General features: G+C 32.8%; 4 protein-coding genes across 4 annotated transcripts; 3 read left to right on the forward strand and 1 right to left on the reverse strand.

Annotated features, from left to right (window-relative positions):
- The first annotated feature begins 577 nt into the window (after positions 1-577).
- On the forward strand, positions 578-4,478 carry LOC110729702 (F-box protein PP2-A13-like). Its single transcript, XM_021909479.1, has 3 exons — positions 578-1,175; positions 1,335-1,453; positions 3,823-4,478. The coding sequence occupies exons 1-3, from the start codon at positions 879-881 to the stop codon at positions 4,250-4,252; spliced, it is 846 nt and encodes a 281-aa protein (XP_021765171.1). The 5' UTR covers positions 578-878; the 3' UTR covers positions 4,253-4,478.
- Positions 4,479-4,831: 353 nt separating this feature from the next.
- On the reverse strand, positions 4,832-5,978 carry LOC110729496 (SKP1-like protein 7). The gene is made up of 3 exons (XM_021909228.1): positions 5,691-5,978; positions 5,393-5,490; positions 4,832-4,913 (listed from the first exon to the last, which is right to left on the reverse strand). The coding sequence occupies exons 1-3, from the start codon at positions 5,976-5,978 to the stop codon at positions 4,832-4,834; spliced, it is 468 nt and encodes a 155-aa protein (XP_021764920.1).
- A 2,377-nt stretch (positions 5,979-8,355) lies between these two features.
- On the forward strand, positions 8,356-14,809 carry LOC110729497 (probable E3 ubiquitin-protein ligase ARI7). The gene is made up of 15 exons (XM_021909229.1): positions 8,356-8,532; positions 10,780-10,904; positions 11,171-11,282; positions 11,428-11,518; positions 11,774-11,946; positions 12,120-12,224; positions 12,405-12,487; positions 12,898-13,005; positions 13,095-13,182; positions 13,287-13,376; positions 13,498-13,545; positions 13,800-13,871; positions 13,965-14,064; positions 14,150-14,273; positions 14,383-14,809. Exons 1-15 carry the CDS (start codon positions 8,356-8,358, stop codon positions 14,612-14,614), a joined length of 1,728 nt encoding a protein of 575 aa, XP_021764921.1. The 3' UTR covers positions 14,615-14,809.
- Positions 14,810-17,724: 2,915 nt separating this feature from the next.
- On the forward strand, positions 17,725-22,542 carry LOC110729703 (probable E3 ubiquitin-protein ligase ARI10). The gene is made up of 16 exons (XM_021909480.1): positions 17,725-17,954; positions 18,164-18,309; positions 19,130-19,254; positions 19,330-19,438; positions 19,555-19,645; positions 19,786-19,958; positions 20,067-20,168; positions 20,287-20,369; positions 20,454-20,558; positions 20,664-20,739; positions 20,826-20,900; positions 21,011-21,058; positions 21,173-21,244; positions 21,350-21,449; positions 21,546-21,672; positions 21,860-22,542. Exons 1-16 carry the CDS (start codon positions 17,873-17,875, stop codon positions 22,218-22,220), a joined length of 1,875 nt encoding a protein of 624 aa, XP_021765172.1. The 5' UTR covers positions 17,725-17,872; the 3' UTR covers positions 22,221-22,542.
- The last annotated feature ends 1,547 nt before the right edge of the window (positions 22,543-24,089 follow it).

Consider the following 24,089-nt stretch of genomic DNA (forward strand, 5'->3'; position numbering starts at 1 on the left):
TTACCTTATTTTTTATTTTGTTTATATGGGTAAATTGGATGAATAGAGAAGTTTGAAACAAATTTCAAGTCATAAGTTTGAAGAAAAACAAATTCTAACATGAGAATGGAAAATATATTATATTGATTATTTTAAATACTCATACTCAAACTGCACATAACAACTTCAATTTTTATAGCGTACCTACAAACATAGACTTATGTCCTGTTTTGATTTACTGAAAACAGCGGAGCTAAACTAAACTGATTGGGGCTTAACTAAACTGAACTGAACTGAAATGAATTGTTTATGAGAGAAAGAAATTAGGAATTGAACTGATTGAAGCTGAAATGAATTGAACTAAATTGAAATTAAGTTGAACATAATAGACCCTTATTAATTTTGTTTTATATAGTTAAACTCTCTAATAAAAAAAAAAGTACTCACTAATCTCTCAACCAAAAACTTTGTTGTCACAATTAATAGTAGCAATTATCATCATTACTATTAAAAAAATAATTAAAAAATGAATGAAAAATTCCCACGTTTTTCAGTTAGTCTACAAGTTGATTGATTGGCCTATAAAAAACCAAGCATCCAATAACATTTCAAAAGACCCTAGTATGTGACTATGTGGGACCCAATCCCACTTTCCAATTTCCATCTTATTACCAACATTCAAAAGTCACCCTACTCCAACCAATCTTGAATTGGGCACCGTTCTTCTTTTTTCTCTCTCTAAATGGCTAATTTCTAAAATATGCTAAACTCCATTGTTAGCTACTTCTCCTCCATCTCTCTCTCCGTCTTTTACCTCTTATTATACCATTAAATTTCTAATTATTATAACCTTTAATTATTTCTATTTTTGTCTAAATTTTATTTATTCTTTTAACAAGATGGGAAGTGGGCAATCTGGGCTGAGGTCCACTGGGAGGATTGGGCTGGGTGACTTGCCGGAAAGTTGTGTGGCGGTGATATTGGGCCAGTTAAGCCCACCTGAGATTTGCAGGCTTTCGGAGGTCAATTGGGCTTTTTATGAAGCCTCATTATCGGATTTTGTTTGGGAGACTAAGTTACCTTCGAATTTTGAGTTTCTTGTTCGGAAACTGTTTGATGAAAGTCCTAAGAGATTTAGTAAGAGAGAGATTTTCTCTCGACTTTCTCGCTCTGTCAGATTTGATGCTGGAACTAAGGTAAACTTTTGTTTATTTATTTATTTATTTATTATGTTTTGTCGAGTTCGACTTCTAGTCATAGTCGGACACTCGGACATATAGTGTAATTTGGACTAGTAATGCGATAAATGAGTTCAGACCCTTTTTGTGATTGAGTTGGATTATGGCTGTGTACAGGAGATATGGTTGGAGAAAAATAGTGGGAAGATGTGCATGGCGATTTCATGGAGAGGAATGACGATCACTGGAATAGATGATCGTAGATATTGGACTCATATTTCGACTCATGAATCCAGGTTAGAATTTGATTTTGTTTTGTTTTTGTTTAGATTTATTATTTACGATAATACTTCATAATTAGCCACTATTTAATTGGTTCATTCCATTTTTATACAGCAAGTTTCTAATAATGGACTTTGGATTATAATAATTTACTAAATTAATGTTTGATTACTTTGTTGCTATAATTAGTACTACTATGTAAGAAATAGTGTAACATGAAAACAAAACCCTATCAATGTATGTATTTTTGTGAGGCAAGATTAATTAGTATGTACAGATCTCTAGTCTTGATCTAGAGCAAGAGCGAATTAGTGTTAGAGAAATTCATATTGTATGAAGCCAACGCCGGTGTGTCGGAGAGGACTACCGTCGTTGGTGATTCTGGGGCACCATATACCGACACAGGTGATGTTGCAAGAAGGCAAAGTCATTTTCTTAAGATAGAAAGAATTAATACTGTATTAGGTTAAATTGGTTAATGATACGATTGATAACTATGTTACTCGTCGACACAATACATGTCGGACACCGACACCGACACCCACTTCTTAATAACTAAAAAACAACTTTTTCAAGAAAATGGGCGACTCCGATGCTTGGACACCTGTGTCTAATTTGACACTTCATCTGAGTCCAAGTAACATAGATTGATGATGTAAGGCAGATTTGGAGTTTTCTGGTTAATTTAAACAACAAATTAAATATTAGCCTAAATATGTGATGTGATATTTTTCTGTTTTCCATATGAGTGTTGATTGATTTATCAAACTTTGAAAATAATGGTAGCTGTATTTACAAAAATCATGAATAAATGTCCATAAATCTTTTCTTGTGAAGCAAATTAAAACAAGTACAAGAGGCTACAAGCTAAGCTCATTTTATATGAACTATGACGTTAGTGTGCACAAAAAGTTTTAAGGGTCGTATTCAAGATTTGAACTTTTTGGCTGGCTCTTAGTTTGCAAGAAAAGATATTTCCTTAATTCATGGACCAAAATTATTTGTATGAAATCGTAGTGGTTGTATGAACAAGAAACATGAAATTAGTGACAGTTATAAGTGCTACTCGTAGCCAATGAACGAAAGGAATAAAAGGGTTGCAAAAACAGAATTTTACCATCTATTATCAATGGAACAACAAAATGATATAGGGTGTAGTTTGATGCTTAGAGTTAAAATTTACAGAATTTACTTCTCTAATCCACTATTATAACTGTTTTTTCCCCTTTTGGAGCTGATTTAGTTAGTGATCTCGTGCAGTGCACAAATAGTTTGTAATATGAGACTGTATTTGTGAGTTCTGTAGGCATTATTATTATGTAGTATTATGAATTTAACGAACATTTATTTATATTGAGAGAAAATATGAACTAAATTTATTTATGGTTATATGAATAATATATGATATATTTGCAGCTTACATACATCTGAAGCTCTAATTTTCTCGCTTAACTTAATCGTGTTTGAAAGTCAATGTCATCAAAATGAGTTACAATATCAACCTATATGAGATCACACATATATAGTAAATTAGTAATATATATGATAGTAGATCAACTAAATTGGACTTTTCTTGGTTTTTTAGCTTTGGAATCGGTCTGCTTCCTGATCTTGCAACCTTATTAGTTTAAGTATCAGGTCCCACAACTGCATTAACAAAGGAACCATTATAGTCATGTTGTAGGCATCTGCGTGTATTGGTGATCAAATTGGTGATCAAATTGACAGTTAAATCACCAATACACGCTGTTCTTTGATTACCATTGGCTGCCTTGTGTAGTTTTCTTCATGCATATATACGTATTAATTTGTGTTTTCTTCATTTTCTTACGCAATTAGATTCTTAAATATCTTAGACTTTTCATGATTACATTGCTTGCAAGCTAAACTTAGGCGTTGACCCCTGTTCCTTCAATTAGTAACATCTTAAAAAAAAAAAAATTTAAAAAAAAGCCTATAAGCTTGTTTGGTAGACAACTAATAACGGCACTAATAGTATTAGATTTGTATCTTATATCTAGTTTTACATTTCATTTAATTCATGATAAAGAAAGTCCATCCCCAAACACGTGTTTCTCTTCATGTATAACGAATACCATCTAATATTATTATCATCTGGTAGCCAGTAGGATATGGGACTAATGGGAATTGGGAGTAATAGCGGACAACCATTGCATATAGATGTAATGGTAAATTGCATTTAGTCTCTTCGAGTTTTTATCAAAGCTGGGGTGAGTTTATAAGGCAGCATATGCCTTACCCCTTGCGTTACCCACCTTAGAGGGGTGTCTTTAGAGGCTTTGGGGTTAATGTTGATCTTGATGCATAGATACATATCCTCTTGAGTGGCTTACTGATTGAGAATTTCTTGTGTCGTGTGTAGATTCCAAGCGATTGCGTACCTAAAGCAAGTATGGTGGTTGGAGGTGGGAGGGGAATTGGAGTTCAATTTCCCTGCTGGTACATACAGCCTGTTTTTCAGACTTCAGTTAGGCAAACCCTCCAAAAGATTTGGTCGACGAATTTGCAACACAGAGGGAGTGCATGGCTGGGACAGAAAGCCAGTTAGGTTTAAATTGTCAGCCTCAAATGGCCAGGATGCTGTCTCCCAGTGTTACTTAAAGCCAGCTGGGAACTGGCTTAATTACCATGCCGGGGATTTCACAGTTGAGAATCACCACACTCCTATGAAGATCAAGTTCTCCTTGGCTCAAATTGATTGTACACACACCAAAGGAGGGCTTTGCTTGGACTCTGTAGTCATATACCCTAGTGAATTAGCAGAACGTATGCAGCAGTCTCAGCTTTTATAGTTCACTCTTAGTCTAAGGCCGGAGGTTTTGTAGATAATAGAAATCTGTTGGAAACTGGGAGTGATAGAACTATTCATTTGTTTGTTATGTCATAATGTCATATGTTATGCTATAGGTTTATAGCTTGATATTATTTTTTTCAGTATTACAGATGCTGGCTGATATAATGCTATGTAAAACTCTATATTGAACATTCAAAAGAAAAAAAATTGAATGATTTGTTGTACATGAGGGCAGACCTTTATTTTTCTCCCTCCGTTTTCCAGGAACATAGATCAGAATAGAAAAATTGCCCAAGCTTCAGAATGTAAGATGAGCTTCTACTCTTAAGAGATTACTGATCAAATAATCTTCAGCACTCTTTAGAGATTACTGATCAAATAATCTTCAGCTTCTACCGTGTACAGCCAAGTATGCTCTGTTAGAAATGCTGAAGCTCAACATTTTTGGCATGGAGACAGTCTTCTTCTTCTTGTTCTGCTTGAACGTCTTATCTCATAAGTGGGGTCGGCTACATGAACGAACATTAGGACTTCCCAGGAGGTCATCCATCCCAGTACTACTCTCTATCATTGTGGCTCATGTCAAGTGATGTGACAAAGTTTGACATGGAGAAACTGTCCTAACAGTAAACACTAGTGCAGGATACATGAACATATATCTGATTTACAAGATTTAACATGTGCAGTTCATGTTACAAACAATAAGACACATACCAAATTACCAATGTTTTCCCTGCATTAATACTGTATATATTTGTGTTTATGCTTCTGATGGTGTTCTTTACCTCTACCAGTGCCAAAACTGATTTTAGTACAGAGTGCGTACTAGAGATTACTTGCTGATTTTTTTTTTTTTTCCTCACAACTTGAGCTTAGAGAATCAAATTTATACAGTAACTCCACCTGACATGATATACAAGTAACCGTTTACAGAGTACTAGAACAAAATACAACATAAAGTAGCAGTATCAAAACTCCAAAGGCAAATACAAAAAAAAAAATCCCTAGAATTTTTTTCTTTAGATATCCACTGTATTATCATCTTCCTCATAAAGTTATAATGAGGTTTACTTATGAGTAGGATTGTTTAAATTGAATGTCTGCTTGATCTCTTCAAGGGACTTCCCTCTTATAATACCTGCCACCACCTTGTTTGTCAAATCCTCCAAGCTTTTGATTTTCAGATAATGAGCGGCCTGATAAATGTTTCGATGAACTAGTTAGAATTAGATAACACTATAACAGGAATACAGGATACCATATTAATCACAACTCTTTAGTCCAATTCTAAATATCTGCTGTTGTTGTGTTCTGAAATCAAAATTTGACAGTAGTATTGTTCTTCAGATACAATGGCATTTAATGAAAGTATTCCTATATACGAATCTGGCAGCATGATTTACCAACAGAATTTGATCTCGAAAACACATACATACCAGAATAAGATCAAAGAAAGCAGCCTGATCAGCTCGGAAGAGATGAAGTGCCCATTCTATGAGAGGATCATCATTGTTTTCTACAGCACTCTGGTTATCAAGGCACTTGTTGAAGTAATCAATGACTAATGACAATGTCTTACCATTTACCTCTGAAACTGAAACAACTTCTATCATGGATTTTATGGTCTCTGATTGCATTGCTGCTGCTTCTTCCACTTCAAAAGTCTTCCCATCTGAGCTCCTTAGCTTAATCTTTCTCTTATTGCTTGTAGACGACGAAGACATGTTATTGGGTGTCTAGGATGTTAATTGTTCAATATCATTTGCTAACTATGATGCATTCATAAAAGGTCATAAGGAAGACTTAGGCAAAGAACAATATATTGGTACATAAAAATATCAATGGGACTTGGTAAAGCTAAAAGCTGTATACAGTTTGTCAGTATGTATGATATTGTCATATTGTATTCCTCTGAAGATGAGCATATATTTTGGGGGAAAGGTATAAGCTTTTTTTGCTTATCGGTATTCTGAGAAGATAAGAAGAAATAAACATTAGGAAGCCCTCCTCACGAGGGGAATTCCTAATGTAAGTGAATCCCTATTGGCTATTGACTTAATTATGCAAAATGATCTTTAAGGACATTAGCATCTATAATCCGAAGGTTATGATCACATACTTTGTATAAATATATACGGAGTAAATAAATTATTAAATTGTTACTCCGTATATAGTAATTTAATACGGAGTAGTGATCAATACGAGTATTACATTAATACTAGTATTACATTAATACTCGTAATACATAGTACTACATAATAAATGCAGTTTTGTGTATTTATTACCAATACATATGAATTACTGCAAGATATAGCTACCGAGTGATTATTACCAATAGTTGTTTTTAATTAAAGTAATCATCGCAGATAAAATAATACTAGTATTTTATTATCATTGCAAAATTCAAAATCAAAATCTAATTCGACTATTTTCTTTTACTATTATTATTAATATTAATATTAATCTTAAAATCATTTTTTTGGTCAATCAAAAATGCTACAAGTATTATTAACCCATTCTACTTGACCACATGAAAAAAATGTCAAACTAAAGACTATCAAAATATCTTTTTAAAAAAAAATATATCAAAAAGTCATTTAGTATGTAGTATCAAACAAGGCCATAATTGAATAATTATAATTAGAAAATTCAACATTAAAATTAAAGTTTGGTAAAAATAAAAGAAGGAAGTTGGAAGCTATATGGGTTTAGCTCAATCCAAGATAGGAGTACAAATGTTTTCTTAGTTTGGGCTTTGATTTAGGAAGTGAACCCAACATCCCATCCATTCCTTATCTTGTCTTGTTAAAAAAAAAAAAAAAAAAAAAAAAAAAAAAAAAAAAAAAAAAATGATATCTCATTTGATACCTGTATTGGATTGTAATCTGTTGTGATTATTATACTAATATGTAGAGTTTTAAGGTCACAAAATCAAGCCTCATTTTAAGCCCATATAAAAAAAAAATAGAATTAAAAACTAGTACATAATTAAATTTTATTTCTAGGTAGTTTTAATAAACCCATTGAGATTATTGAGTATCATAAAAGATTTCTCATTTTTGACAGCCTCAGAATGAGATTTCATTAACTGTGACCTATATCCTCTGTGATATGTTACCAAAACTAGGTTAAACTATATCATGTGACAGTATCAAGTCAATTATGAAGAGATTTTCTATGCTTTAATTCTTATAATCATAACTGTTAGAAATTATTGTAATTTCTTTCCTTAAGTGAAGGTCAATTATCACTCCTTTTGTCCTTAATTAATTGCTTAAGGTAGACTTTTCCACGCATATAAATATAAAAATATAAATGTTTTTATAATTCATTTGTTTCAAAATAATTGACACATTTGACATCAAATGAAAGTCAAATGCATTCAACAAATACTCCCTACGTCTTTTTTATTTAAGTGCAACATTTCTTCTAACACGTATATCAATGCAAAACTTTTACCAATATAATAAAATATTTTCACCAAAAAAATATATAATTAAATATCAATAAGTATAACAATTGGCATAGTTAAACTTGATATATGCATGCCAATACATTAGTTTGGCCTTTTTATATGTTTAAATATTAATAAATAAAATTTTAAAAATAAGTTGATATTATGAAACCTTATACTACCTCCGGTCCAATTTACTCGCAACAAAGGGGAATTATTTGTGAGACATAAAATATTCCTTGTTGCGAGTAAATTGGACCGGAGGTAGTATTAATAATTATTTAACAGTATATTTTATGGTAGAATTTGTTTTTAATACGTTACTGATAAAGTATGGTCAAGGTTGATATATGAACAGTGAAATAAAGTCAAATATATCAATTACTTAGTTACAGAGAGAGTAATAGACTAATATACGGACAATTATTATTGGATAGAGGGAGTAACGTTTTTTTTTTTTTTTTTAATTTCTTTTAAGTCCCTCCACATTTTCCACCCTACCCCCTACCCCCCACCCCCCTTCTCCTCTCTATAAAAAGAGTGTCATTTCTCTAGCCTATTACCTCTCATCATTCTCTTCTAATTGTCTCTAAAATTAAGCTTCTTATTAAAAAAATCTTCTCTTTTAATCAAATTAAATTAATCTAATGGCTTCACCAGAAAACACAAACAACAACATTCTTGAAGAAGAAAATGAGCCACAAGATGTTGAAATGTTGTGTGACTCATCTTCTTCTTCTGATACTGATTATGATGGGATTACTGATGCTGATGTTATGCTTAGCGACTTGGAAGAGACAGAAAATAAGGATGGTACTATTAAGGTATAAATTAAACTACACCCTTCTTATTCAATTACTAGCAAAAATCATTAAAATTTTGTTATGTGCATTAATCTATTTTATTGCATCCTTCATACAATGACACACTTCATATAAAAGCATGCTTCTATGTTCTAACAAATAGTTTTAATTTGCTTGGATAAAAAATAATAATAATAATAATAATTTGTTGATTCATTTTATTTTTAATGCCTAGAAAATTGAATGTTGATTAACAAATTTGTTTATGTTTTTTTTATTATTATTTTTTTTAATGACATCTTATCATGTAAAAATTTTTGCCATTAAGGGGGCTTGTGTGATATGGTTGTAATTTTCAATATTTTGGTTTTTAAAAGTCATAACATAAGAGTCAAAATTAGTCAAACTCGTTATAATTTTATCATGATTTTGACATCTGTCAACAATAAATGGAAAACTACGTTCGGTATCACTGTGGTTTTTTTTTTTAATTTTATTTTAATTTTGAAAGTTATATGATATATTTAACAAATTAAAAATTAGTCAAATTAATTAAAATCACAATTACTTTTATAACTAATAACAAAAAAATCCAAACAACTTTTTTTGTTTTCCTTTTTATTAGTTTATTAAAAAAGAATCTGAAAAATTAAATATAAAAAACAAAAACGTATAAGCCCTTACGACACTAAAAAACGAAACTTGAGTTTAAATTTGAGTCTTAAATAAATATGTGTGACACTTGTGACATAAATACCCATGTCTGGAGGTGTTAATTTAGGTGTTTGGGTCGAGTTTATTAAAATCAGATCGTGTTAAATGAGGTCTTTTCTTAAAGTCAGGTCGTGTGCAACAAGTTACTATCTGAGTTTAATTTTTTTTTGGGTTGGTTTCAAGTCGGATTAGACGGTAGGTTTTTGACACCTCTGCGACCTTGTCTACAAGATTAGTCAAAACTCAAAATCGAGTCGCATAGTATTGGACCCTAAATAGTGTAGATCGAGACTCGACATCTTATTTTTGTGACGGGGTATGTCTTTTCGAGAGTGTGTTTAGAGGTCTTACACCCTTTGAGCATCTTTGACGCTTTTGGTTCTAGGATTTGCATTTCGAGGTAAGTATTAACTTCGACAATTTTGAATTGAATTGGGGAAATTTGCATTATATGGCCATTTTTGACACTTTAAATCGGGGGATCAAGACTACAAATATTTGTTTCTGTCGTAGAATTCATAATTTTGAGTGTTTAGAAATTGGACTTACACAATTTTTGCTCTCTTAGATTTAGATCTAGGGTTTGCAATTTGGGGAAAAGGAATAAATTAGACAAGTTTTATTTATCAAATTAGTGGGGAATTTACATAAATTGACCATGTTCGACACTTAAACATAAAACTCAACTAGTTGAAGCCCATGATCGGTTTATATACACTATATCACACGAGTACCAAAAACCGAGTCTTTTAGTGTATGTTGTCTTAGGCCCTTTAGGTTCCTTCATGAATCTGATCAAGACTTTATACTCTCTAATTTTATGTAGTGAAGAGTTTTTTTTTTTTTTTTTTTTTTTTTTTTTTTTTTTTTATGGTGAAGAGGTTTATATTAGTGTCTTAAAATTCGAGTATAATAGATGCTTATGAACTTAGAATTAGCATTTGTAGTAAAGGAAAGGCTAGGATGAATGATTATAAGATTTATAACATGATAATAACTCATGGTTTAAGTCTTTAATCATGTTGTTCTGTGGCTTTGTACTTGGTAGTAGCATAACAGTCCTGTGAACTTGTAAATGAACGCGGAGTTTAGTTAAAACAATATCCTGTTTCGAATAAATAACTTGTAGTAACATGGTGCAACAACAGCAGCAATTGTGATTTTGTGAGTCAAAAATGTTAACAGGAGTACAGGACTACAGGTTAAGTTGATGTACATTTATGTGTGTAGTACACAGTTTGGATTAGGTGTTAAATTATGTCACTTAATCTTCGAAATAGTTTAACAAATTTCAAATTAAGTATCAATGGTAAATGATTTCTTTCCCTAATTAATATACATATGCGTGGATGCACGTGCTTCATACACGCTATCACGTACTGCTTCAACTAATAGTGATTAGTCTAATTTTAGCATGGAAGATTACCCTAGGAGAATCAAACTAAATTTCATTGACAAAAAGTTATTGTGGTTTAGAACAGGACAACTTTTTTCTGATCTTTGGTTGCTTAGATTTATAATTCTAACTGTAATCATTTTTATCATGATGCTCAGAAACCTTATGAAGTCTTGAGCCAAGCTGAAATTCATGAACGTCAAGAAGTTGCCATCGCGAGTATTTGTGACATACTTTCGATTCCAAGGGCTGAAGCTGCTATCCTGCTGCTTTATTATAGCTGGTAAAGTCCTATTATAATGGTTTATTCTCTCTAATTTCTTACAGCTTTAATATAATTAGACTTGGCCAACTTCACTTATATTTTAAAGCAGTGGAGGCAATTTATATAGTCTAGTGTTACAGCTTACCTCCTTATTCTAAAATGCAATTTCTCATTTCAACATAGCATACTGCTTATACTGATTCATTCTGTGTTATTTTTTGTATTTTTTGGGGGGAGTTAGATCAGAATTGAGGAAAAATCACTGATATCTTCTGATTGAACAGGAATGTTGGCATTATACCTGATAAATGGTTTTCAGATGGGCAGAAGATCCGTGATAAACTTGGTCTTATAGACGTTTCCTTTGATGGAGCTGGATCATCTAATACAAAGGATGTAAGTTACTTTTTGATGTAAAAATGTTTACTTAACCTGTATATTATGTGTTATAGACTATATCAGTGTGTCAAAATTTCCAGGAGTCTATGTAAGGTTGTCATTATTGAAAACCTCCTAACGAGCTTGAGTTTTTGTTGGACAGCTTACTTGTGGGATTTGCTTGGGAAAATTTCCTCCGGAGCTGGTTGCTGGTCCTGCTTGTGGGCATTTATTCTGCAATACTTGTTGGGCAGGTCAGTTCTGATGCAATACATATCTAAAACAGAACTATATGTAGTTACATATATTAGATTAGAATATTAGCAAATTAATTCACGATTATATTTACATAAATCTAATAATTACATAAATTTCTATGATGATAATTTTCATGTGTACTTCTATCATTATAATCCTTAGGTCCAAGCCATGAAGGCATCAGCTGATTTGTTCAATTTGTAGTGATCTTAAACATATTCCATCAACTTGTGTTTCCTTGTCTCGTGTAGGATATTTTGAGAAGTCACTCAAAGACCCTGCGCCACCCCTATTGTTACGATGTCCTGATACTTCTTGTGGAGCTGCCGTTGGTCAAGATATGATTAACATGCTGGCTTCTAAAGATGACAAGGAGAAATATGCGCATGCATTTATGAAATCCTATATCGATTACAACTTAAAGGTCCATTAGATTTCTGTGCTGCTTAAATAATCTTAAACATGCATCCTCTTTGGTTCAATTCATGATTTATTTTGCTGTCAGAAAGATCCTGAGACCCTTATGTCTGATAGTTTTTGTAAAAAAAAAAATTGTGTGATTGTGTGTTTCTAATCGCTTCAATGAAACATGTAAAGGCCAATTGGTGTCCCCGTCTTGGATGTAAGCATGCATTGATTCTTCTTATTGGTGATAACCTCCCCAAGGTGACTTGTAAGTGCACCCATACCTTCTGCTGGAAGGTGAGTAGTTATTTTTCACTGTTTTCTAGTAAACTATAGAAGATTTATTCATGGAATATATAGTTAAACAGGGAAAGAAACATGTGTATCGATTAATGCCCTTATCGATAGACTTGATTCTTAGTAATCTCTGAAGAGCAGTGTTTGGTTGTCTTACTCACAGAGTTTTCCTTTTTACAGTGTTCCAAGGAAGCTCACCAGCCAATTGCCTGTTCAACTTATTGTAACTGGACTATGGAATGCGTCGTGCAGAGTGAAAACTTGTATGATATCATCCCTGTGACTCTTGGAATTTAAGGGCTTCTTTTCTTCAGCTAATTCAAACAATATTCTGTAATACGGCGTTTTTGATGATCAGTAATTCCATAAAACAAATACACTGTTGAATCAGCTTAAATCTGTTTGATACTTTGATCAGTAAAATCTTTGTTAGTCAGTAGAGTAACAATCAGTTTCAGTTAAAGAATACATGAACTGAACGCTGCAATTATTCTTGATGTTACTAATCCTGATCTCATTCCTTGGAACACAATAGATCCTATATGATTGTTTATAGTAATATCAAGTATAGTACTTATTGTAGGTGCTTTGTCGCATCTGTCGATGATATTGTAGTAATTTACCTACAATTTTTCCTTTGTCTGATTAGTTTCTGATAACTTCTGTTTTACAGTAAGTCAATCACAAACATGAATGGGTGCCCAAGCTGCTGGTATTCCTTTGAAATGTCTGGATCTCATAAGCGTATGCAATGCCCATCGTGTGAATATCACTTTTGCAAGTAAATTCTTGACATTTATATCACATATTTGATTCCTTTGATCTATATTATTCTCCATCATGCATTCATTATGTTAATATTACTTTCAGGCTGTGCCGTGCATCTTGGCTGGGTAATGGTTCATGGAATGGTGACGAGTTCAAACACACATGCTCTAAGGGGAAAGAGAAAGTAGAGGTGAGTGCTCTTTTCATTCCTCACTGAAGAACTTTTAGCTGGAGATTACTTATTTTTATAACAGGCTGTTATTAAGAGCCATTTTATCCTTCCTGATCTTATAGAATGATGATAGAGAAGAGAAAGCACGGATAGCCCAGGATAGCCTTAAAAAGTATAGTAATAGCTACAATCATTGGATGGCTACTGAAATGGTAATTAACTAAAACTATAGCGCGTATACCATTTCTTGAAATCTTTTCTTCAGCTTAAACTTAGTTTAGAAGTAAACTGGCAGTGTTCAGAGAGTAACCCTGTATTCTTTGGCTCTTGCAGCACTTAGAAGCGGCTAGGCAAGAGCTTTATAAGCTAAAAAATGGCCAGGTGAGACTTTACAGATTTTGTATGTTGAACTTTCATCAGCTTGCGAAAATTGTTGTCCACTATTACTCTTTTTCTGAAATTTAACATTTTAAGTATGATTTTGTACATTTAATGTTGCATTATTCCATGTAATCAACATGCAAGTATTACAGGTTTTGATTCAACGCAAAATATATAAGCATCTTCTTGATGAAAATAACTATTTCCTCAAATTTTTGATAGATATGAAAGTCTTATCTTTATAAAATTTGCAGCTCAAAGCAATAGCTGAAAAAGCCGGCCTAACTGAAGCAGAACTTAGCTTTTATACTGATGCATGGATGCAGGTGAATCCCAGTACTATTATTCAGAAACATTACAATGGAGAAATCATAATATGACATTTACCTTCTTTCATTTTCCTTTTCTCTTGCAAACAGATTGCAGATTGCAAGCGAGTCATTAAGTGGACTCATGTTGCTGAGTACTACATACCACCCTTTGAAACGAACAGAAGAAACCTCATACAGTTTATTATGAGTATGCTGCTTATTTCTGATATAATATCAACTACAAAATAAGTGTTACTTCCTTTAGTTTAATCATCTTAGATAATCTTCTGCAGGGCATGCTGAATTTGTTGTGGTACAGCTTTATCAGGTTGAAGCTCAGCTGACAACAGTTCTCAATATGGAAAAACTGCCACCTCAGTTCTCAGAGTTTCGTGATCGCCTGTGTCTGAAGACAGGGTAATTACAAGCTTATTAGCCTAATTCAATCATCTACATGAATATATTCTTTATTCAGATTTTTTGTTACATTCAGAGTTATTAACATATTGTGACTTGACTCATGCAGTGTGGCTCGAAACTACTTTGACAACATGGTGTGGATCATAGAGAACAGGATTAAGGATCTGAAGACTCTTCGCGATGTGATGGGCATCAAGAGTCTGGAACAAGGAATTATTACTACTACAGCTGCTAGTATTGAAGAGACTCCTGAACAGCCAGTCAACAAGAATTGTGAGCATTGTCAGTTTCCGAAGAATGGTCCTGTTGGTTTCCTTTGTGATATGTGCTATCATTAGATCTATTTCTCTTTTGTGTGGGCAAAACAATTATATGGCCAAATCTTTCTTTAATTTGCTAGGAATTGTGATGATTTCATACCATAATTCCTAGAAGAATAATTTCTGTAAGACTATTTATGTGTTGGTGAATTGCAACAAGACTGGGTTGCAAGTTTGGAAACTTCATTATTATCTTTGATATTGTGGAAGCTATGTTGTTTTGGGCTGTGCTTTACTATAAAGTGATAGCTGGGCCTCGTTTAGGCTGCATCTATCTAAAGAAATCCATTTTCTAATTTGCAGGTCTAATATAGACTTGGTTGTACTTGAATTAAATACAAGTACAACCGAACTAACTCTATGAATATCTTAGGTACATGTTAGTGTTTTAGGTAATTATAAAAACCTTTTATAACATAAACTTTATCTTGGTTCGTAGTTACATTATGATACGGTGTATATAAGAAATTAGACGGTTTTAGACCTGGGTACTTGAAGGGTGGGCAAAGAGCATCAAGTAAGCATCTTTGTAAGGCCCTTTTTTGTAAAGGGAATTTGGCAAAGGGATGTATAAGAAATGAAAAGCCTTTGTACGAAGTATTAGACTATTAGGTTTTCATGTTTTGTTCCATTAATGAGATGACATTTAAAGAACCAAGTAACGAAGGGAAATGAAACCCTTGACAAAATATCCGGGCTCTTTTCCTTCCAAAATTAAAATATTTGATAGGATGGTAAAAATTAAAAGTTGTCAATTAAAGTTCTTTTTTATCTTTCATTTATTTTTTGTTTTTCATTTGACAAAATAACATAAAATTTAAAAATAAAATAGATAAGTAAATAAATCTTTCATTCTTCATCCCTTCATTTTACTACAGATTTCTTACCTTCAAAAACGGTTATTATAAATTCATAGCAAACAAAATGTTCGCAGCCAAAACTTGTTTGGCTTCCAAAATTCCAAGAGTACTATAAATGTTGGATCATTTTTTAACTTGCTAATTGTTATGGATACATATTAGGCATCTGGGCAAGATCTCATTGATATTGAACTTATTACTTGATTCAGATGTATATTCATTCATTTCAAAATAACTGTATGAATTTACTAGTAAAATGTGTCGATCAAATTGGGGCACTTAAAAAATAAGACTAAGTACAAAACATTAAACATGTAATGGTATTTTATTTGCTCATTTTAAACTTTTGAAATGACAAAAGACCGAATAAGTAAATAAAATATTTGAGAATGCACCTAATAGGTTAATAGCGTTATAAAAGATCCGGGGTTAAGTATAGTGCATGATGTGTTGGACAGAGAGGGAAATTGAAAATGCTGAAAAGTAATTACAGTAGTGATTAGTGAATAAAAAGCATAATCAACTACTTAACAAATATTATTAATATATGATTGTGGAGAGTACCTTTTTGAAAGAGAGATCAATTGAATGTGAATATGTCTAAATAGTGTCTAATCGAAAGAAAAAAGGACGGACTAAAAGAAATTCTAGGAAAGAAAGTAAAAAAAGATTATTGTCGTACATGAAGTCATGAAGAGAGTTATTTAAGGCATTAAGCTAATTATATTATTGAAGTAATCTACTTTTGTAATTCTGGTGAAAGCTAAGCTAAGCTAATTAAGCTACTAACTTCAAATTAACTTTGTCGATATCTACTGGAATTAGCCTTGTTTTTATAAGAAGCTCATAATTACTCTTAGCTTGGAAGTTTATCTCATGCATTTACTCTTAGCTTGGAAGTTTATCTCATGCATTTAGGGTCTGTTCTCTTATATTGAAATTCAGTTCAGCTCAGCTCAACTCAATTCAGCTCAGTTCAGCTCAGTTCAGTTCAGTTCAGTTCAGTTCAGCTCCTAATATAATTTCCATCTCTTATAAAATATTCATTTCAGTTCAGTTCAGTTCAGCTCAGTTCAGCTCAGCTCAGCTCAGTTCAGTTCAACTGAGTTCAGTCGGTGAAAACAAGCCCTTAGAATTTGTAATTAAACCATATTTTAAAAATCAAATATTATTGTTTTTGTTTGTTGAAACTAGTTAAATTTAATTTTAACTGGTGTGATCACGATTAAGGGTCTGTTCATATTTATTTAATTTAATTTCAGTTTAGTTTAGTTCAGCTCCAATTAGTTCTGTTCAGTTCAGCTCTAATCAGTTCAACTCAGTTCAGTTCAGTTCCTAATTTCCCTCTCTCATAAAAATTTATTTCAGTCCAGCTCCAATCAGTTCAGTTTAGTAAATGTGAACATGCCTAAGAGTTTTGAATTTCATACAAGATCATTTTAGTCCGACTTTGGTTGAATTGATTTTCTTATGCTATAAGATAAAGATATTGTTCCCAAAAAAAAAAAGTTGAGAAACTAGCTTAGCTGAATTTGCCCTCATCACTCAATAGTCCATATAATCATCTATCTATCTATCTATCTATCTATCTATACACTTGTCATTACCTTATTTTCCCGCCTTTTTTTTGTGCAATTTGCAATACCCAAATGAAATATTTCTGCATATCTTTTATATACTTTATATTTTGTAACATTATAGTCAAATATATTTCACAAAGGTGCATTTCACGAGATTTTAAAGTAATAAGTATTAGTTTGACAATAATGTTACATATAATCATCTATATATTACTTATACTTGGCCACATGCTAGTTATTTAGGCATAGCTAATTACTAGGTTGAAATCCCATTGTGAAATATAATTGACGATAATGTTACAAAATATAAAGTACTCCGTATATAATTATATGCAGCAATATTTCATTTGGGTATTGTCAAAAAAAAAAGTTATTTTATATAATCTCAATTTTTTGTGAGGTGTCCTTGACACCATACTCTTTATTCAACCTCTAATATGCAAACTATACTCTTTAAATCTCATCAATCAACCTCTAATATGCAACTTTTTGAACCCTTACACCGAAAAAATACTAATTGAACCCTCAAGAATTAATTAAATGAAAACCAATTTTTTTTTTTTTTAAATAAAAAATAAAAATAGGTTAAGCTAAACATTTACGAAGAAAAATTCAAAAGTAAACGCCAGTCAATCAGAAAGTGGGCCTCTCAGTTTACTTAATACCCAATATTTTATCGCAATTCACTTCATTTTTCCTCTCATTTTTTCCCCATTTTCTCTCTTCACTTCCTCTCTATTTCCTTTAAACCTCCTCTGTTTCTTCTCTAAATTCTCTGTTTTTACACCCAAAAATACTCATCCATTCAATCAAATTAATAATCAAAACATAAAATAATGCCTAATTTTACCAAAAAAATCTCTTATGATTCACTTTCTCATCTCTTCTCTAATTTAGTTTCCCTCAATCGTCGTCAAGGTAAGTAATTTTCAATCTTTCTCACTTTTCCTCTGTTTCTATACTCTGTTTTTAGTTTTTTTTTTCAATATTATTTATTAAGAAAAGAAAATATTTTTTTCTTGGGTTTTTCTGTCATCGTTTTTATAAATTCTCTGTTTGATCATCTGGGTTTTTTTTAAAATTTTTTGAAATCATGTTAAATTTTCTTTTTTGGGAAAAAAAATTAGGGCAAACAATTAAAGATGATTGGGAATACATCGAAATTCTCGATCGTGAACTCAGCTCCGGCGATGAAAGTGATGATATCTCGGTCATTGGGGTAGGATCCGAGATGGGTGATCAAGAAAATTCCCAAATTCATGAGAAATATAAGGTGATCATTATAATATTTTGTTACATATATTTTTTTTTGGATTGGTTGAAATTTCTATGATCATATTTGTATGTTCGATATTATATTTTATAATTTTTGGTTTATCCTTTTGTATGTTGATTAGTGAAGAATGGTAAAAAAAAAAAAAAAAAAAAAAAAAAAAAAAAAAAAAAAAGTCATTTTAAATGTTTGGATATGTACTTTTGTCATTATGTGTGCTTTTGAATGGGTACTTATATTAAGATAGATAACTTTTAATAATTGATTGTTTATAGGAAATTATTGAACAATTCAGCCATAATTAGTAATGTAAGTGGTTTTAAAAAGCTTGATCAATAATAAGAAATTAAGCCGTGTTCGTGTTATCACTCTAAATACTTAGGCTAGTTAGGTATCAAAAGAAAACATTTTCGAAATTGAAACTACTGTATGTCTGTATTAATGGTACTTAGGTTTTCAATTTCGATCTTTGGGAAAATCATATTCGACACATGAAAATTATATCAAACCCTTTACATCTAAATAGTAGATAAGGACGTTACACAATGAGAAGTGTAAGTGTGTAACATTTATGGAGTACTAAGAGTACAAAATCTAAATTTGTCCCTTTCGATATAATTTGCTTAGAGCTTAGCTTATATTTTTGGTACCCACATTAAGTCTTTTTTCTCTTGATTGCGATTTCTCTAGAGTTTATACTAGTTGTTTAGTGCATTAAAATGCTTTCCTTCAGATTTTGAAACAACAGCTAGTTGAGATTTTTGGATTAATGGACAGTGCTCCCTTAACATGTTGTAGCATTCTTTTCTGCATTGTTTAGATTATATGTACAACAATGAGCAAGGCTGAAATTCGTCGATGCCTAGAAGATAGAATAACAACAGTCTCTACTGTCCTTTTGTTGTCAAGAAATGAAGCTGCAATTCTTCTGCAACATTTTAAATGGTAATGTTCGGTTGCCTTGATTTCAAATAATTATACCCTTGATTCCTTGAGTACTAACTATGTGCATATTTGAAGGGATGTCAATCGAGCCACTGAAGAATGGTTTGCATATGAAAAGAAGGTACGCAAGGCAGTTGGTCTATTCGTGAGTCCTGTTGTCGAAACCCCAACTGATGCAGTTGTAGTAAGCACCTCGATCAACCTGATATGTTCATACTTATTATATAGTTTTATCGTCAGACCATATATGTTTTTTTTTTTTTTCATAATTGGTAATAAGTAGGACTTTGCTCTTTACAGATTGCTTGCAGATTATGTCGTGCAGAATTTCCAAGAGATTTGGTGTTTTCTGTTTCCTGTGGTCATCAAATATGCCGTTCTTGCTGGGAAGGTCAGAAAATCATCTCAATCCTCTTTGATTATTTGTATTCTATCACGCTAAGTTGCTTTTGCTCAATCAACTATGCTAATTGTGCTAGCTTATTTTGCTGTATCTGAAGTTGTTCATTTGCTTGTATAAACTATTCACAGGCAACATTAGAGATACAAGTATCGATGAACCTCGATGTTTCAAATTGCGTTGCCCTGAGATATCTTGTGATGCTGCTGTGGGTCTTCCCTTGATAGAATTTCTATCATCTGAGGATGTTAAAATCAAATTTGAAAAATCTGTTCTTGATTCTTACATTGCTGGCATCCGTGAGGTGTGGTAAATTGTAACTTTTATTCGTAAATTAGGAAATGCTATATTTTTTTTCTTATCCTTAAGATTATTGTGTTGTTGTAATCCAACCCTTTGTGATGTTTCTTAGGCAAAATGGTGTCCTGCTCCTGATTGCGATTCTGCTGTATTCTCTTCTTATGCTGAAGAAGGAATAGCTACTTGTCGGTGTTTAAATAGTTTTTGCTGGAGAGTAAGATGTTTTTTGATTTATAAATCATCATTTAGTTGATAGCTAAATCGTAGTACAATATTAGTGCAAATAATAAGCGCACAAATAGATTACTTAGCTATGGATGATGATTATGCAGTGCTCTCGGGATGCTCATGCACCTGTTGATTGTGACACTGCAACTCAATGGATGTCAGAGGGCTCTCGTCAGTCAGAGATTTGGTATGATGATAGTCTTTCGTAACATTTTAATGCTGCTTATAATGATCTTGTATATAGTTTTCAATTGCTGAGATTTTTCCATAGGGTGTTAGAAAATACGGTGGCATGTCCGAAATGCAATTCCTCCTATGAGAAAACACAGTACTCTACAGATGTTTTCTGTGCTGTTTGCGAGCATAGATTTTGCGGGTAATGTTGCATATCAATTCCCTTGTCTACAAATAATTGAATGAATAGAATATCTTGCTGAACTTATTGTATACTAATAACATTTAGTTACTGTCATACTTTCAGTTTTTGTGGTGAAGATTGGTTTAATGGTAAACATGAAGGTCAAAACCTTTGGTACAATCCATGTCATGCCAATGGAGTAAGTTTTGGACTTCCTTAATATGCATTTGCTAGCATTGTTTCGAGTATATTAACTTCTCAATTATGGTTGGTTGGTTTTTTCAGGATAATATAAGCCACCTTAAGAAATCCCTTGATAGATACTATCATCATTTTAAAGGATGGACTACCAGTGAATCGGTATTGGACATATTATTTCCTTTCACTACCTTTCAAACGATAAATTAAATTAAAATGATATCAATATGTATACGAGTATATTCTGATTGCCACTGATCTTGGCCTTGCAGTCTAAGGCAAATGTGCTATCAGACCTGAAGGTGTTTCAAGACTTGCAGGTTAGTATTGCCTGCATGTCATGAACCTTTAAATACTTGTTGAAGCCGAAAACAAGTCATCTTTATAGCTTTTGGTAACTAATAACGCTGTATACGTTTATTTTCCCCTCTCAGCATGACATTCTGTGCTTCAATTATAGCCTCTCTACAAAAGAGGTCAACTTTATTGTTGAAGCACTAGAACAGGTTAGTAATTCAATAGCTACTGACTACTGTGATATGTTTTCAACCATGCAACACTGCTACTTGGTTTAATTCAAGGTTATGTTCCTCATTCTTATGGTTTTTTAGGTTGTTGAATGTTGGCAACTTTTGAAATGGACATACGTATATGGATATTATTTGCGTGATGATGAGCACGCCAAGAAGCAACTTCATGAGTTCATGCAAAGTATACCAATTTCTGTCCGCAATGTCATTCCTTGTCCCTATAGTATGTTGTACCTGTCAAAACTTTTCTCAACTGTTTGAACCGTTAATTTTGCAGATGAAGCAATATTTTTTGTTAATCGACTTCATAACCATGTTGAGGTGGAACTTGAGGCTCTCCTGCACGAAGATGTTTTTGTTGGAAAGTATTTGGAATTCCGGAGCAGGACCATTAAGCTGACCAGGTATTTCCTATTTACATAAAGCAATGTATGATACAAAGTATTTGTTTTTCATTTAGATTGTCTTCTTTTTCATGGTAATCATGTATTCATCTGGTCCAATTTTCGTGCTGCTTGTTGGTGCTGGTGCTTGATGACTGATTTTGGGACGGTATTTTTGTTATCTGGTCTAACCTGATTTGAAAACCAGTGTGATAAGAAACTACTTTGATCTACTGGCGGAGGGTCTAATGGATGGACTGTCAGAAGTAGGAAGTATGCCGGAGTTTAGCCCAAGGATGAAGATGTCACACAGTCTAGGAATAAGCAGCAGCTGCCAAAAAAGTCCTAATTCAAGCGAGAGGTCAATTCCAAGACTGAAGTTGTCACGAGCTCGAGGGACATACAGCTTCGGCCAGATTAGTCCAACTGCAAGCCCGAGCTCCAAAATCATGAAAGTGGAAGGTGACACTAACATCAGCAGCCCAGCTAGCAGCGTAAAGTCTGATGATTCTTGGGTTATACCAGAACCTGAACTTCAATCTTTATCCTTGTCTGAAAGTAATTCTTAAACCACGCTTAGTCCAACAAACTTCAGGATGTTCCAAACATCTTCAGTAGAAAAAACAGTTTGAAGCACTAGTTGATCATTTGTTTGGTTTCCTAGTCTTCCTTTTGACAAGTCTTTAAGAAATTTTGTATCGTACATTGGCTATAGTTTGGTTGTACAGCACTTAATCCCTAAGCTTTCGCTTTTTTGGTAATTAGAAGTTTGATTTTGCAGTCTTGAATATCAAGATACAGATATATGAAATGTAAATTTGACATACGTTTTTTTCCCTGCCATAAAACTTATCTGGATAGAAAGTAGTCCTAGAATTGACTATTCTTCAATTCTTTGATTGATCATTAAGCATTCATCTTTTTACTAGTACTGAGTTCTTGTTTAACTTTGCGAAGTCTATTAGTCCTACATGACATCATGTAGCCTTTTCTTGCATCGATCATTGAATGCACACTTGGTAAAACCAATCCGATCCAAGATTTTCCTAACTTAATTTTCTTTTTGGTTTACATAAATGTATCATGAAATGAAAATAATTGTCTATATTGTACTCCGAAGTGTATGTCTCGATACAATGCATAATCAACGAATAATTGACACACTGTACTTATTATTGTTATGTTTTCACAAGAAGAACAAATCCAATGAATCAATGACAAACTTACTTTTAGAGTTGTTACTTGTTAGTTGCCTACCTTAGCTTGTGAAATAAAAAGGAGAAGAAGAACAAAGTAGCTTTCCACTACAAAACTAGTTTAGTGTAGTCCAACTCAGAAGTTCCGAAACAAAATTAATAGCAAAAACTGCCTAAAAAATAAAGCAGGAAGCTTAAAGTAAACTTGGATATGATCTTTCTTTCTCTCTCGATTGATACTACACTAGTTATCTAATTCTTCTGCTTCATATTAATGTCTCAATTCACCCACCATTTTTCTTGTAAACCCAATTCCCTTTGTAAACTTTTCTCCAGATTATCTTCATTTAATCATCAGTTAGGCAATTATAGTGATTTTTTTTCACTTTTTTCTTCTTCATTTTTAGTGAATTTTGCTTTTTTCTCTGTATTTTTCTGTTTATATACTCTGTTTTTCCTCTGTTTCTGTACTCTATACTATGAGTTTAAGTTCTGATTACATTTCCTTTTAGATTTTTTTTTTTTTTTTTTTTTTTTTTGAAATTAGGAGGCGATATTGAAGATGGTTGGGAATACATCGATATTAAAGAAGGTGACAGCAACATCAGCAGCCCAGTCACTCAGTCAGTAGCACAAAGTCTGAAAATTCAAGGGTTACATTGAACCTAAAGTACTGGTTGAAATCAAGCACGAAATGATTAATCGTGAATCGTGTTTTTTAAACCATGCTTAGTTTATTAAAACAACATGTAGTAGCTAAAGCACTAAACACATATGCTTTGTAATTCATCACGATTTACTACGAGTAGAGCTGTCAATTCGGGTAAACAGGTCGGGTTTAGGTCGGGTCAACTCGGGTCGGGTCAATTTGAATTAATTTCATAACCTATGCGGGCCGGGTTTGGGTTTGGGTTGGGTCATGCCTGAGTCGGGTGACGTCGGGTCATGCTTCTTATCGGGTTTGGGTCAGGTTTAGGTCGGTTAATAACATGTCAGGTTACATTCGGGTCGGGTGAACAATAGGTCGAGTTTAATTCGGGTTTTCACGAGTTAAAACGGGTTAGGATAATTCTCGAGTTCGAATCGGGTTCGGTTCAAGTCAATAAATTGCGGGTTAGAATCAGGTCGGGTCATTCTCGGATTTGAGTCGGGTTCGGTTCAAGTCAATAATTTGCGGATTATAATCAGTTCGGGTCATTTTCAAGTCGGGTCATTCACGGGTTCATGTCGGGTTCAGTTCAA

Source organism: Chenopodium quinoa, unplaced genomic scaffold (genome assembly GCF_001683475.1).
Source record: "Chenopodium quinoa cultivar QQ74 unplaced genomic scaffold, ASM168347v1, whole genome shotgun sequence".
Classification (NCBI taxonomy): domain Eukaryota; kingdom Viridiplantae; phylum Streptophyta; class Magnoliopsida; order Caryophyllales; family Amaranthaceae; genus Chenopodium; species Chenopodium quinoa.

Excerpts from the sequence above, each read along its gene's own strand:
- LOC110729702 (XM_021909479.1), top strand. The coding sequence starts at position 879 with ATGGGAAGTGGGCAATCTGGGCTGAGGTCCACTGGGAGGATTGGGCTG. Across the intron at positions 1,176-1,334 it reads GATTTGATGCTGGAACTAAG|GAGATATGGTTGGAGAAAAA; the intron begins GTAAACTTTTGT and ends GGCTGTGTACAG. Across the intron at positions 1,454-3,822 it reads ATTTCGACTCATGAATCCAG|ATTCCAAGCGATTGCGTACC; the intron begins GTTAGAATTTGA and ends TGTCGTGTGTAG.
- LOC110729496 (XM_021909228.1), bottom strand. The coding sequence starts at position 5,978 with ATGTCTTCGTCGTCTACAAGCAATAAGAGAAAGATTAAGCTAAGGAGC. Across the intron at positions 5,491-5,690 it reads CTTTCTTTGATCTTATTCTG|TGTTATCTAATTCTAACTAG; the intron begins GTATGTATGTGT and ends TTCCTGTTATAG. Across the intron at positions 4,914-5,392 it reads GACAAACAAGGTGGTGGCAG|ATATATGTTCATGTATCCTG; the intron begins GTATTATAAGAG and ends CTTGTAAATCAG.
- LOC110729497 (XM_021909229.1), top strand. The coding sequence starts at position 8,356 with ATGGCTTCACCAGAAAACACAAACAACAACATTCTTGAAGAAGAAAAT. Across the intron at positions 13,006-13,094 it reads TGTGAATATCACTTTTGCAA|GCTGTGCCGTGCATCTTGGC; the intron begins GTAAATTCTTGA and ends TATTACTTTCAG. Across the intron at positions 13,377-13,497 it reads ATTGGATGGCTACTGAAATG|CACTTAGAAGCGGCTAGGCA; the intron begins GTAATTAACTAA and ends TGGCTCTTGCAG.
- LOC110729703 (XM_021909480.1), top strand. The coding sequence starts at position 17,873 with ATGCCTAATTTTACCAAAAAAATCTCTTATGATTCACTTTCTCATCTC. Across the intron at positions 20,901-21,010 it reads GATGGACTACCAGTGAATCG|TCTAAGGCAAATGTGCTATC; the intron begins GTATTGGACATA and ends TTGGCCTTGCAG. Across the intron at positions 21,059-21,172 it reads AGGTGTTTCAAGACTTGCAG|CATGACATTCTGTGCTTCAA; the intron begins GTTAGTATTGCC and ends TTCCCCTCTCAG.